Below are 13332 nucleotides of genomic sequence, written 5' to 3' on the forward strand. Positions count from 1 at the left end.
CTTGTCAACTATAATTTTTTTTTAAGAACCCTAAGTTAAGAGTTTTGCAATGGAGCAATTAAATGTTGGGGTTTCTTAATTATGTCTTTCAAGTCACTTTTTGTACTTAAAAGCATTAAAAAAATAATAAAAACCTCTAGTATGGGTGTTTGCAATAATCATGCTCTTAGAGCTATGTCAGCCACGCGTCTTCCACCGCTTCTTCTTAGCTTAACACGCGTTACCATCTGTCAAATGTAAGATGAAGAAATTTTTTATGCTCTACCACCAACAACCAATGTCGCCGAATTTATAAAATTTCACTTGATTGAGCGGCTTCTTCTTTATCGCCCTTGCTTCCCCATTCCCGACCTTCATCAGCCTATGGCAGGAGCGCACCCCCCTTTCTCTTGCGAATCTCCCGAAGTAACTTTTACTATCCCATTAAGGATTGATGGACAAGGCAGGCAAAATATTACCCTATCCAAAACAAGAAAATCTAGTGAAGTGAAAACGAAAGGACGTGTGTTATTAACTAGAGATCCTTCTATTAATTCCGATCCAAATGACTGGAACAACTCGATCGAAAAGTATATATTTATGAAAAACAGTTTCGATTAGAGGTTGAAGACACAAAACAAATCCCGATTTAAACAAGAAATTATTCAAACCCAAAAACAAAGAGAAAATAGAAACTCATGAAGAATAGCTTTGATTTAGGTTAGAAAATCACATAACTAGGTTTCATTTTATAGGAAAAATTACTATTTTATCCATTTCACTAATCTCCTAATTATAATAAAATTAAAAGGAATAACAAAAAAATAATTGAATCAATCATGGACGCCGTGGTTCGTCGTCATCAGCTTTGGCGTCACTCTGCTTCGTCGCCCCTCAGCTCTTCTGTCATCATTTATGTCGTCGTTCCTTAGCTTCGATAATCTCCTTCAAATTCATCGAAATTTAGTTAAGATGGTCTCACTCATCAGCTCCGTTGTTGTCCAACTTTAACGAGGTTGTCGTTATTGTCATCATCAAGGTCTCTCATATTCATCGTCCTTTTCTATTGGGTATTTTTTAAAAAATTGTTTTGGAAGATTTTCAATTAGACTAATTGTGTTGTTTTTGATTAACTAACTTGAATGAGTTTTGTGCTTTTTGTTTCAATTTAGAGTGATTATGTTATTATGAAAGCTATTACGAACAGTCTCTCTTTGTAACCCGTGACTTCTGTTTGTTTGTTATCAATTGCGTATGTTTATTTGTAGATCAATATTCTCTGTTTGTAGCCAATGAACACTATCTAGTGAACTCTGTAGTCTGTACCCAATGAATTTGTTTATAGACTTTAATTGTAGTCAATTACCTCTGTTTGTTTATAGACTAATGTTATTTGTTTGATCAATGTTCTCTGTTTTGTAGACAATGAACTATATTTGGTGACCTCTTTAACTAATAAATTTTTTTATATTGTTGTTAGAGGTGGATTTACATCTTCCCTCAAGGTCCATTAGACAACAAAATTAGGCTCATCTTACCATGAAACCCTGCATCTTTCTTCTATAAATAAGGAACTATCTCCTTATGAGAAGAGATCTTTTTCTCTCCATTTTACACTTAGAACACTTCTTACAAAGAGTTTATAAATTCTTAGATTTACTTTACACTTGTATTCATACTTGTAATACAATCTTAAATCAATAAACTCTTTTGATGTTCATTTTTCATTTGATTTCAATGTTGATTTCTCTTAAACCTCAAGAATCTAAGGAATCTATTTCTTAAATTCTTCATTGTATGAATCTGACAAAGACACCATTTCGGTTCAAACAGTTGGCGCTAGAAGGAGGAGATCCAAAGAGAATATCATCAAAGCAAATCAAACTTGGGAGAAATTCCTAGATATGTACTCGTCAGTTTCCATTCATTCGATCTTGGCCTAAAATAACCTAGGCTGTTTGGGCTCAAAGAAAAAGAGTAAAAGAAGCCCAAATGAGATCCAACAAGTTAGAGAATCACCCGGTCCTCATGATTCCCTCAGGCGGAACCCCGACGACGGTGCCGCACACAAACGGTGGCAATCTGCTCCAAGTCATCAACCTAAGCGGCGGAGGCATTATCGGCGTTTTTTGGTTCGGTAAGAAGAGAACCGAGTTAAGATTTGGTTCATACAGGACCCAAAAGTCTCGACTTTTTTCTTTGGATTTATTTCTCTCGGTGGAGTGAAACGGGAGGAGTCGAGCGGAACTGTGGAAGAAAGAAGCGAGCGAGACATGAGACGACGACGTCGATACCTAGGCCGAGACTCTCCATGGATTGCTCGAGTAAAGCTAAATAGCTGACGTCTGAAGAAGAAGACGATGTCAGAGCGATCTCGATAGATGAAACTGGTTTGATTCTCGAGAGATGAAAGCTGGCCGAGATCAAGTCTTCAGCTTTGACGACCAAGCCACACACGAACAGATCTGCTCCAAATCGTGAAAGCCGATTGTGAAGAACCTAAACGGCGGAGGAGTATCTCGCCATCTGGTCGTACGACGAGGAGCCTTCGGGGATTCTCATCAGCTTGTTGGGGAAAGTCACACGGCGCAGTGGAAATACTAATGCTCGTGTTCCCCTGACCTTGTGTGAACCTGTGAAGAAAATACTTCGACGATGGCAGAATATAGTATAAGCGGAAACGTAAATGAGACAATCACTTTTTACGTGGAAAACCTCCTCGATGTGAGAAGGAAAAACCACGGGAACGTAGTCCACTCAACAATCCACTATATAAATGTTTGTGAGTACAACCACGTCCTCCCTGTTCAACAACCAGAACAGAACAGAGACACTAGCTTCAAAAAGAGCTATCTCCAACACAAACAACAACAACAAGAGAGCAACACAAAGCTTCAAAACCGGCAGCAACCAAACGACCTCAGCTCACAAGGATTGCGGCATCCAGAGACTAATCCAACCGTACAAATCCAAGATAAACAAGGCAACAATACCTCTACCAAATTTCAGCTCAAGAAGAGAAGATCTCACCGTCGGATTTACCAAACACCCAAGACTGTCCCGCTGAAGAACTGTGACGACCAGCTTCACTAAAAACCAGACAACAGAAGATCCAACCGTTGAAATCCAAATCCCTTCGGTGAATCTCTAACCCACTGACTGAAGAAGCTTCCCAAAAAATATCATCCCGATCAAGTTCCGTTTGATCCTCCAAAACCAGTCTTGAAATAGTCTGACGAGTTTTCTCCTCCTTCTCTCTTCTTTCTCTCTTTTGTTTCTCTCTAAACTCTATTATTGTGAGTCTACAGTGCAAAGGGGAACATTAATTATTTCCTAAGTTCACCCCAATTGGTCCTCTCCATCTAGGAGGGACCCAACAAAATCCCCCTCCGACTAGATGGAAGAGACAGCCATTCCGGCTGTCTCTCGGCATACCTCAAGCTTCCCCCTCGGTAATGACTTGTCATCATATCAGCTCCATTATCATCCGTATGAACTTTCTCAAGTTCCACTTCCTTAGAAGCAACCACATCACGTATCCAATGATACCTCCTCTGAATGTGTTTTGACTTCGAATGAAATGTAGAATTCTTCCCGAGACAAATAGCGCTTTGACTATCACAAAGCAACACATACTTTTCTTGCTTGAAACCGATCTCTTCACAGAAGTTCTTCATCCACAACAGCTCCTTACAAGCTTCAAGTGCAGCAATGAACTCTGCCTCAGTGGTAGATAGTGCAACACACTTTTGCAACCTTGACTGCCATGCCACAACTCCACCCGCAAATGTTACCAAGTAACCCGAAGTAGACTTGCTAGAATCAGCATCTCCAGACATGTCAGAATCAGTGAAACTGACCAGCAAATGCTTTTTACCCCCAAATGTAATCTTCAAATCAGAAGTCCCTCGGAGATATCTCAAAATCCACTTCACAGCATTCCAATGTTATCTTCCCGGATTGGAGAGAAACCTGCTGACAACTCCAACGGCGTAGGCTAAATCCGGTCTTGTACAGACCATGACATACATCAAACTACCCACTGCAGAAGAATACTGAACCTTCGCCATATCTTCCTTCTCCGCATATGTCTTCGGACTTTGTTGACTGCTCAGTCTTAAGTGTGGAGCAAGAGGAGTACTCAACACTTTAGACTTGTCCATGTGAAACCGCTTATGTACTTTTTCAATGTACTTCTCCTGAGATAAGTGAATCAGCTTCTCACCTCTATCCCGAATAATTCTCATACCAAGAATCTGTTTCGCTGGACCCATATCTTTCATGGCAAAGGACTCAGTGAGCTGCTCTTTCAACTCCTTAATTCTGTCCATGTTCTTGCCCACAATCAACATATCATCGACATACAACAACAAGATGATAAAATCATCCTCACCGAACACCTTCACAAATACACAATGGTCTGAATCAGTCTCTGCATAACCATGCTCCCCCATAACAGACTTGAACTTCATGTACCACTGCCTTAGTGCTTGCTTCAATCCATAAAGGCTTTTCTTCAAGCGGCAAACCAAATTTTCTTTGCCCTTTTGCACATAGCCTTCCGGTTGTTCCATGTAGATCTCTTCCTCCAAATTACCATGAAGGAAAGCAGTCTTCACGTCCATTTGCTCAACCTCTAGATCAATGCTCGCTGCCAATCCAAGTACAACCCGAATGGATGACATCTTCACAACAGGAGAAAAGATTTCATCATAATCAATTCCCTTCTTTTGGCTGTAGCCTTTCACAACCAATCTAGCCTTGTGTCGAGGTGGCAAATTATCATCCTCATGCTTAATTCTGTACACCCACTTATTAAGCAAAGCCTTTTTGCCCTTAGGAAATTCCACCAACTCAAAAGTATGGTTCTCATCAAAAGAATCCATCTACTCATCCATGGCTCCAAACCACTTATCCTTGTGTTCATCCTCCAAAGCTTCTTCATAGCTTTCAGGCTCTCCCCCATCAGTAAGTAATACATACTCACTAGGATCATACCTTGTCGACGGTTTAAGACCTCTCTCGGATCTTCTAACAATAGTAGGTTGGTTCTCAGCAGCTGGTGTCTCACCATGATCGTCACCATGATCACCACTACCATCTTCATGTGCGGGAGCATCTGCACTGGGTGTATTATCCTGAACCTCAACCTCAACCTCACCGTGAACCGATGTAGAAGGAGTAGCCTCTGTATCGATCAAACCCTCAAAAATCTGAGTTGGCTTTTTGGACTTGTCAATGTCCTTAATCGTTTGATCTTCCATAAACACAACATCTCTGCTCCTTACGAGCTTCCTCTCAACGGGATCATAAAATCTGTACCCGAACTCATCATGACCATAACCGATGAACACACACTGCCGCGACTTCATCTCAAGCTTCGATCTATCAACCTTGGGAATATGAACAAATGCCTTACACCCAAAGACCCTCAAGTGACTGTAAGAAACATCCTTACCAGTCCAAACCCTCTCTGGAACATCACCATCCAATGGAGCACTTGGTGACAAATTCAGCACATGAACCACCGTGTTCAAAGCTTCTGCCCAGAAAGTCATCGATAAGCCTGACTGTGAGATCAAACATCTCATCCTCTCGACAATCGTCCGATTCATCCTTTCAGCCAACCCATTCAACTGTGGAGTATGAGGTGGCGTGAACTGATGCCTTATTCCATGCTCTTTGCAATAAGCATCAAATGGTCCAAGATACTCTCCACCATTATCACTGCGGATACACTTCAGCTTCTTCCCCGTTTGTCTCTCAACCAATGCCACAAAGTGCTTGAAATATCCCAGCACCTGATCCTTCGTCCTCATAGGAAATACCCACGACTTCCTTGAATGATCATCAATAAAAGTCACAAAATATGATGCGCCGCCAAGAGATCTTGTCTTCATTGGACCACACACATCTGAGTGTACCAAATCCAGTACCTCGGGTTTCCTAGAAGGTGCGGAAGACTTGAAAGATACCCTGTGTTGTTTTCCCGCAAAGCAATGCGAACACTTCTGTAGGTGCAAACCAGAGATTCCTGGAATCACCTCATTCTTAGACAACACATCCATTCCCTTCTCACTCATGTGACCGAGTCTCTTATGCCATAAATCCATGGCATTATCATTCTCCACCGCATTAACAACATCTTTGGAGACCTTAGCCTGCATCCAATAGAAAGATGAAGACTTCTCACCTCGAGCCACAATCAAAGAACCGCGAGAGAGCTTCCATTTACCACCACCGTGCAAACTGAAATACCCCTCATCATCAAGTCTTCCCGTCGATATCAGATTCCTCCTAATATCAGGAACATGCTTAACATCCTTAAGCACCAGCCTAGTACCAAGACTAGTCTCCAAGCAAACATCACCAATGCCAGCAACCTGAGCCATCGCATCATTCCCCATCTTCACAGAACCATAATTACCCGTAGTATAGGTAGAAAACAAATCCCGCTGTGATGTAGCATGAGTAGTAGCTCCACTGTCAATCACCCAACTGGTGTCCTGGCATGCGACATTAATGGCATCACCCTCAAGAAGAATGAGAAACTGATCTTCGGTGAGAGTCACCCGATCCACCTTTTCTTCTTGATTTCCTTGCTGCTTGTTTTTCAACTTCCAGCAATCTTTCTTCATGTGCCCTTTCTTATGACAGAAGTAGCACTCCATATTAGCAAATCTATTAGACTTGCTCCTGCTCCTGTTCTTGTCTCTCTTGGGATCTCTACTTGTACTTCTCCCCCTTGACTCAGTAACAAAGACATCTGAACGCGAACTGCTAGCATTCGACTGCCTTCTTGCTTCCTCATTAAGAACACTGTTCTTCACTGAATCCATCGAAATAACACCTTCCGACGCGGAGTTACAAAGAGACATCCTGAAAACCTCCCAAGAGTCCGGTAAAGTACCGAGAAGCCACAGACCGTGAATCTCATCATCAAACTTGATGCCCATATCAGACAACTTGTTGAGCAATCCCTGAAACGCATTCAAGTGATCTGTCATCGGAGTCCCCTCCTGATACCTCAGCTCAATCAACTTCTTGATCATGTACATCTTGTTGTTTCCGGTCTTCCTAGCATATAACTGCTCCAGCTTCTTCCACAAAGAACGAGCATCCGTCTCAGTCTCAATATGATGCAACACATTATCATCTACCCACTGTCTTATCAATCCACACACTTGGCGATGCTGCAGCTTCCACTCTTCATCCGTCTTCTTCTCAGGTTTCTGCTCCTCGAAGACTGGAACATGGAATTCTTTAACAAAGAGGAAATCCTCCATCTTGCCCTTCCATAGATGATAGTTAGCACCATTCAAGCTTATCATCCTGCTCATATTTTCCATCTTTCACACAAGCGAATAACAACCCAAAGTTATCAAAACCAAAGCTCTAAAACCAGAAGCTCTGATACCACTCTGTTGGGGAAAGTCACACGGCGCAGCGGAAATACTAATGGTCGTGTTCCCCTGACCTTGTGTGAACCTGTGAAGAAAATACTTCGACGATGGCAGAATATAGTATAAGCGGAAACGTAAATGAGACAATCACTTTTTACGTGGAAAACCTCCTCGATGTGAGAAGGAAAAACCACGGGACCGTCCACTCAACAATCTACTATATAAATGTTTGTGAGTACAACCACGTCCTCCCTGTTCAACAACCAGAACAGAACAGAGACACTAGCTTCAAAAAGAGCTATCTCCAACACAAACAACAACAACAAGAGAGCAACACAAAGCTTCAAAACCGGCAGCAACCAAACGACCTCAGCTCACAAGGAGTCCGGCATCCAGAGACTAATCCAACCGTACAAATCCAAGATAAACAAGGCAAAAATACCTCCGCCAAATTTCAGCTCAAGAAGAGAAGATCTCACCGTCGGATTTACCAAACACCCAAGACTGTCCCGCTGAAGAACTGTGACGACCAGCTTCACTAAAAACCAGACAACAGAAGATCCAACCGTTGAAATCTAAATCCATTCGGTGAATCTCTAACCCACTGACTGAAGAAGCTTCCCACAAAATATCATCCCGATCAAGTTCCGTTTGATCCTCCAAAACCAGTCTTGAAATAGCCTGACGAGTTTTCTCCTCCTTCCCTCTTCTTTCTCTCTTTTGTTTCTCTCTAAACTCTATTATTGTGAGTCTACAGTGCAAAGGGGAACATTAATTATTTCCTAAGTTAACCCCAATTGGTCCTCTCCATCTAGGAGGGACCCAACACAGCTTACGGTCTCATCCTTCTGCTCATGAAGATACTGCAGCGCTGCTTCAGTCTGGGTCCACCGGTGAAGCTCTCAGGACTGCTCGAGCTTCTTCCAGTCCATGAAATACGATTTTTCGAGATGCCTATGGACTGGGTTTGTCGAAGTCAAGCCAGAGCCTTGGAAGGTCATCGGGATCTCGTGGCCACAGGAGAAGATGATGACAGAGATCAACGACGTCAGAGCCGTTACTTTCTGGTACGAAACATTGAGAAGGACGATCAGAACCGTTATGATACGCTTGTGATCAAGGTCAAGTCTCTGCTCGATCCGTTAGCTCCTTGCAAGTTCTCCCATCCGGTTTGGATCAAGACTTCGATGCTCTCATCTCCTATGCGTCTTCTTCTCATCAAAGCTCGAGGCTTGAACTCGCAAGAACCATCTCATCACAAACTTGTCGTCTCGGCACGAGCTCCTCTCAACTCTCTCTCGCCCTGTCTCTTCTTTGGAAGATGTTGCTAGCTCGGTGACGATCTGGGAAGTGAAGTGAGGTCGTCTCTATTGATGTTCGTGGAGATGTCTGTGAGTAGCTGACCACTTTCTCCACAAGGGAAACAGCTTCACTCTGTTCTTCAGACAGAACCCATTAACAAGAGACCATATTGCCGAATAATTCAACACTTGAGCTCACTACCGAGTTCTACATGTTTTGGGAGTTAAGTGAAGCACAGTTCACACCAAGATAAGCTCGGGGACAGCAAGGCTTTGTTACTTGCGAGCATGCCGCAACCGGCGCAATCTTCACGAGAACAAAAACGAGATGGAAATGGTGTGACGTTGCCGACAAGGAAGCTCGTGCCCAGTAATGGAAGAGGCTTTGATGGAGGAGGACATGTTCTGGATTTAGTCTTTTGTGGAGGATTCCGGTGAAGCCATCTCTGCATCATAAGAACACAAGACAAAAGAAGTTGTTACAACAAGAACGAAGTCTTGAAATGATGTCCACGACAATTCCTTCACCAAAGATACAAACCAGCTTCAACTCGTCACGTACAACCACCTCTTCACGCTAAAGATAAGCTCTCTTATTAAATTACCACATGCTTTAATGACTTTTAAATTACACACATGTGTTAGACATTATAGCTTTGGTTAATTATTAAACAACTCTAAGCTGCTCACTCTTATAACTTTTATGGGATGACTCTTGTAATTGTTTTGCTGTTGGTGGACAATTATTATATGATCACATGCATTTGAGAGAACTAAGCAAAAACAAGTTCGATAGCTTGCATAATAATTATGCAACAGTTGGTGGTTTCTTTTGGCTTATATTAATCATGATCATGCTTTTTGCTGTGAACCAGAGTTGATTAGATCGCTGAGCCAAAGAGAATCAACAAGTGACTGCTACTATCATGTCCTCATGCTTCGAATGGTGAGTGAGCTTGTCGGAAGCGGTGCAAGCGGCACAAGCCCGCATGTCTCTCAACGTCATCATGGCCTGACGAACACACAAGCCAACAACTTGCTCGGCACACACGATCTCAGCACGAGACTTTGGGTCGGTAATAGTTCGGTAAACTTGTATCCTAGGCACGAGTTTAAATTGAACTTGCTTGTTACTAGGTATGAATTTGCAGTCGACTCGTTTATCGTTAGACACGAGTTTACAAAAACTCGTCTTTGGCTAGGCATGAGTTTACAGAAACTTTCATTCTACTAGGCACGAGCTCTCAGTAAACTCGCCTTTGTCTCAGCATAAGTTTAGTAAATTCGTCTAAGCACGAGTTTAAAGCAAATTCGCCTTTTATTAGGCACAAGTTCAAAGTAAACTCGCCTAAATCGTCATAGGCATAAATTTGTCTAATTAATTGTCTAATAAACCTTATTCGTAAAATTCATAGAGATCGACTTCATCTCTCTCTATGAACTTGGGGGGCTTACTGTTGGGGGTGGATTTACATCTTCTTTCAGAAAGCAACAATTCCTTCGAAAATGGTGTGTTTGTCGGATTCATACAATTGTTTTGAATTAATTTTCAAATTGAAAAGTTTAGTACATATTCAGTAAATCTATCATGCAGTATCTCTGTATAGTCAATGACCTTTGTTTGTTTGTTGATCAACGTTCTTTGTCTGTAGCCAATATCTATGTTTAGTGACCTCTGTTTACATCGTTTCACACCTCTTCTGTGTGGTTTTTGTATGGTTTAATTTCTTCTTTTTGAGACTGTTCATGATACATTTCTTAAATATATACTAATTTTCAAAAAACAATTCAAATCTTGCAGATTGTTCCTAATTCATATGTCTGCGACATATCAACTTCTGACAGGTGATTCTTACGTTTTCTTGTAATGAAGAAGATTATTCAACTAAATCTTTTAGAATAGCCTACGTCGTTGATACGTTCCTTGGATTAAAATGCCAATTTACAAACTAAAAGTATTTGTTTATATAATAGTACCATGTAGCGAATTTTTTGAAGAATCCGAGGAAAAGTCTAGATGACCAAAACGAACGTAGCTATCAATAGTAAAAAGTCAAAACAATACAGAATTTTTGGTACAAGAAAAAACAATAGTATATAAGTTTTAAGGAATGAATATTTTTTTTCATATAAGCTATGCGAATACCGACCGAAGCCTAGTTCATTCTGTAACACATGAATTTCAGCGCTCAGTCTTTGAAGATTGAAATCAATAAGCACTCAGTTTATGATGTTTTGATCATTTCCCAAAATAATGTAGTAAATACATATAATTATAGATACATCCATGAACTTGTAATGGATCAAACAATTCAAAGTTTTAAAATTAAAAAAAATGACCAATTGTTGGTAAAAAAAAGAAAAGAAATGACCAATCACATAACGTAGTACAAATAAAATTGCAACTACTATGAAAAATATAATTTTACTGTTGACTAAAAACCATCTTGTACTGTATATATATTGAAAATAATAATTAAATAGTAAATATAAATCATTATTTAAAGCATCTTGTATATAATACTCACAAACCCCCATAACATCTTCAATATACGCCTTCTATTCCCTTTGACAACATCAAACTTTAAACCCCTATAAATGAAGAAAGGAGACAGAGAAGAAGAATCAACAAAAAAACAGAAGCAATGTCTTATTCTTCCCTCAAATTGCCAATCTTTCTCATTCTCTCATCTCTTCTCCATGCCGCTTTAGGTACGTACACATATATCTATTGTATATATATATATATAATCGTTAGGAGTCATGATCAAGTTCAATATGCTTTTCTCCATTTGTTTCACTAATATCTGTTCCAAAATTTTTTTTTTTTCAAAAATCATTCTTGGTTAGACAAGTTTTCAGTTTTTACATCATATAAAGAACCATAGATTTCACATTTTGACCAACTACATGACCGGTTTAAGATAAACCATATGAAATATTATCCTTTATGTTAACATTTGATTTTTTTTCTTAATCAGTTTATGTTTTTGGCTTTCTTAAAATTATAGGGGAAGAAATCATTTGCGAGAATCTGCCCACTAGTATCTGCGCGTTCTCGATATCGGCTACCGGGAAAAGATGTTTATTGGAGACAGCTAACGTTGCCGGAGAATACACTTGCCGGAATTCCGCGGTGGAGGTTGAAGGAATTGTAAACCACGTGGAGAGCGATGAGTGTGTAGCCGCTTGTGGTGTTGATCGGAAAACCGTAGGGATCTCCTCGGACGCAATGATGGAGCCAGGCTTCGCCGCTAAGCTTTGCTCTCCTGCTTGTTTCGATTATTGCCCTAACATTCTTGATCTTTATTTCAATCTCGCCGCCGGTGAAGGTAAGATCTTGAGCTTCTTTCTTTTTAGTCTTCATGCATACGTTGACAACTTTTTTTGGTATTCTGATGAAATATTAGAATTTTTAAGAATAAGGGCCATGCTTTAAAAAACTTAATTAATTCATGTATGTCCACATAAATAAATAGGTAGAAACAATTAAATTTATATATTTCCTAACTAAAAGCATATTTATAACATTAGATCCATTATCTTTACGTAATTGAGGTTTCTTTGCAAAACATATGTTGAGAAATTCATATACCAAAAAATGAAAACAAAATTGTATTTACCAAATCAGGAAAAAAATCAAAGTTATTGCCGTAAATAAAAAGTAGAAAAAAAAAATATATATATATATATATATATATTTATGATGTTTAATGTGGCTCATATGAATGAAGTAAGAAATCCTATGCTTGTGTGTGTTTTGTGTATTTCAATATATTCCTTGTGTCGAGCCCTTTTTTTATTAGACGTACATGCATGAAACTCACTTTCATAATTCTGGTGTTTCTTACCGTCAAGGCAAGGAATTTCGGTTAGGAGCTTGATTTATCATTGTCCTATAGTTACGTACTTACGTTAATACTATATAAAATCAATGATGTAAAGTGTAAACTTGACGTAATGTACCAATTGACTACATGCAGGTGCATTTTTACCTGATCTGTGTGATGCTCAACGGACAAATCCACACCGTTCGATGATGGAAATGTTCAGTTCCGGTGGGGCTCCTGAGCCTGCTCCAGGCCCTGTCTCCGACTCCTCAGCCCCTGCTCTAGCTCCGGCTGCTATGTAAAATCAATGTAATTAATTTCACGTGTGTCATGTTTATGTATAATATTTCGATTGTTGATCCATAATGAATCATATCTCTTTATATGATTTGATGCTAGCTCATCAATTGATTCATATGAGAGAAGAGGATTCAGAGTGAGTTTGATTTGTGGTTCTGTTTCGTAATATTTCCCCATGTAATAACACTTTTTGTAATACCATTGTTTTCTGTTCGTTATATATACCATGTGCAATCGCAACTTGGAATATCTCCGGCAACTTGGAATATCTCCTCATTTTCTGAAGAGTTTTGCGTTACAACACACTTTTATTCCATCAAAACACTATATATTTTTCATTTTGTCCCTATAATTATATATATATCTTACAATATCATGAATAAATTTTTATATATCATATTTTAATACTTATTGTTATATTTTCTTATTAATATTTCAAAATTAAAATTATTTTAGTTTAATACAATTTCTTTTTATTATATTTGACTACATATTATTATATTTTTCAAAAATATTTAT

The 13332-nt window shown here is 39.6% G+C and overlaps 1 protein-coding gene across 1 annotated transcript; it reads left to right on the forward strand.

The window, feature by feature from the left end:
- The first annotated feature begins 11236 nt into the window (after positions 1-11236).
- LOC106345623 lies at positions 11237-13033 on the forward strand. Its single transcript, XM_013784799.3, has 3 exons — positions 11237-11395; positions 11695-12015; positions 12667-13033. Exons 1-3 carry the CDS (start codon positions 11329-11331, stop codon positions 12813-12815), a joined length of 537 nt encoding a protein of 178 aa, XP_013640253.1. The 5' UTR covers positions 11237-11328; the 3' UTR covers positions 12816-13033.
- Positions 13034-13332: the final 299 nt, after the last annotated feature.

The sequence above is a fragment of the Brassica napus genome, chromosome C4, assembly GCF_020379485.1.
Source record: "Brassica napus cultivar Da-Ae chromosome C4, Da-Ae, whole genome shotgun sequence".
Classification (NCBI taxonomy): Eukaryota; Viridiplantae; Streptophyta; class Magnoliopsida; order Brassicales; family Brassicaceae; genus Brassica; species Brassica napus.

Bases quoted from the DNA above. Each gene is read 5' to 3' on its own strand.
- LOC106345623 (XM_013784799.3), top strand. From the start codon at position 11,329: ATGTCTTATTCTTCCCTCAAATTGCCAATCTTTCTCATTCTCTCATCT. The intron at 11,396-11,694 runs GTACGTACACAT...TTAAAATTATAG, and splicing joins TCTTCTCCATGCCGCTTTAG to GGGAAGAAATCATTTGCGAG. The intron at 12,016-12,666 runs GTAAGATCTTGA...GACTACATGCAG, and splicing joins CAATCTCGCCGCCGGTGAAG to GTGCATTTTTACCTGATCTG.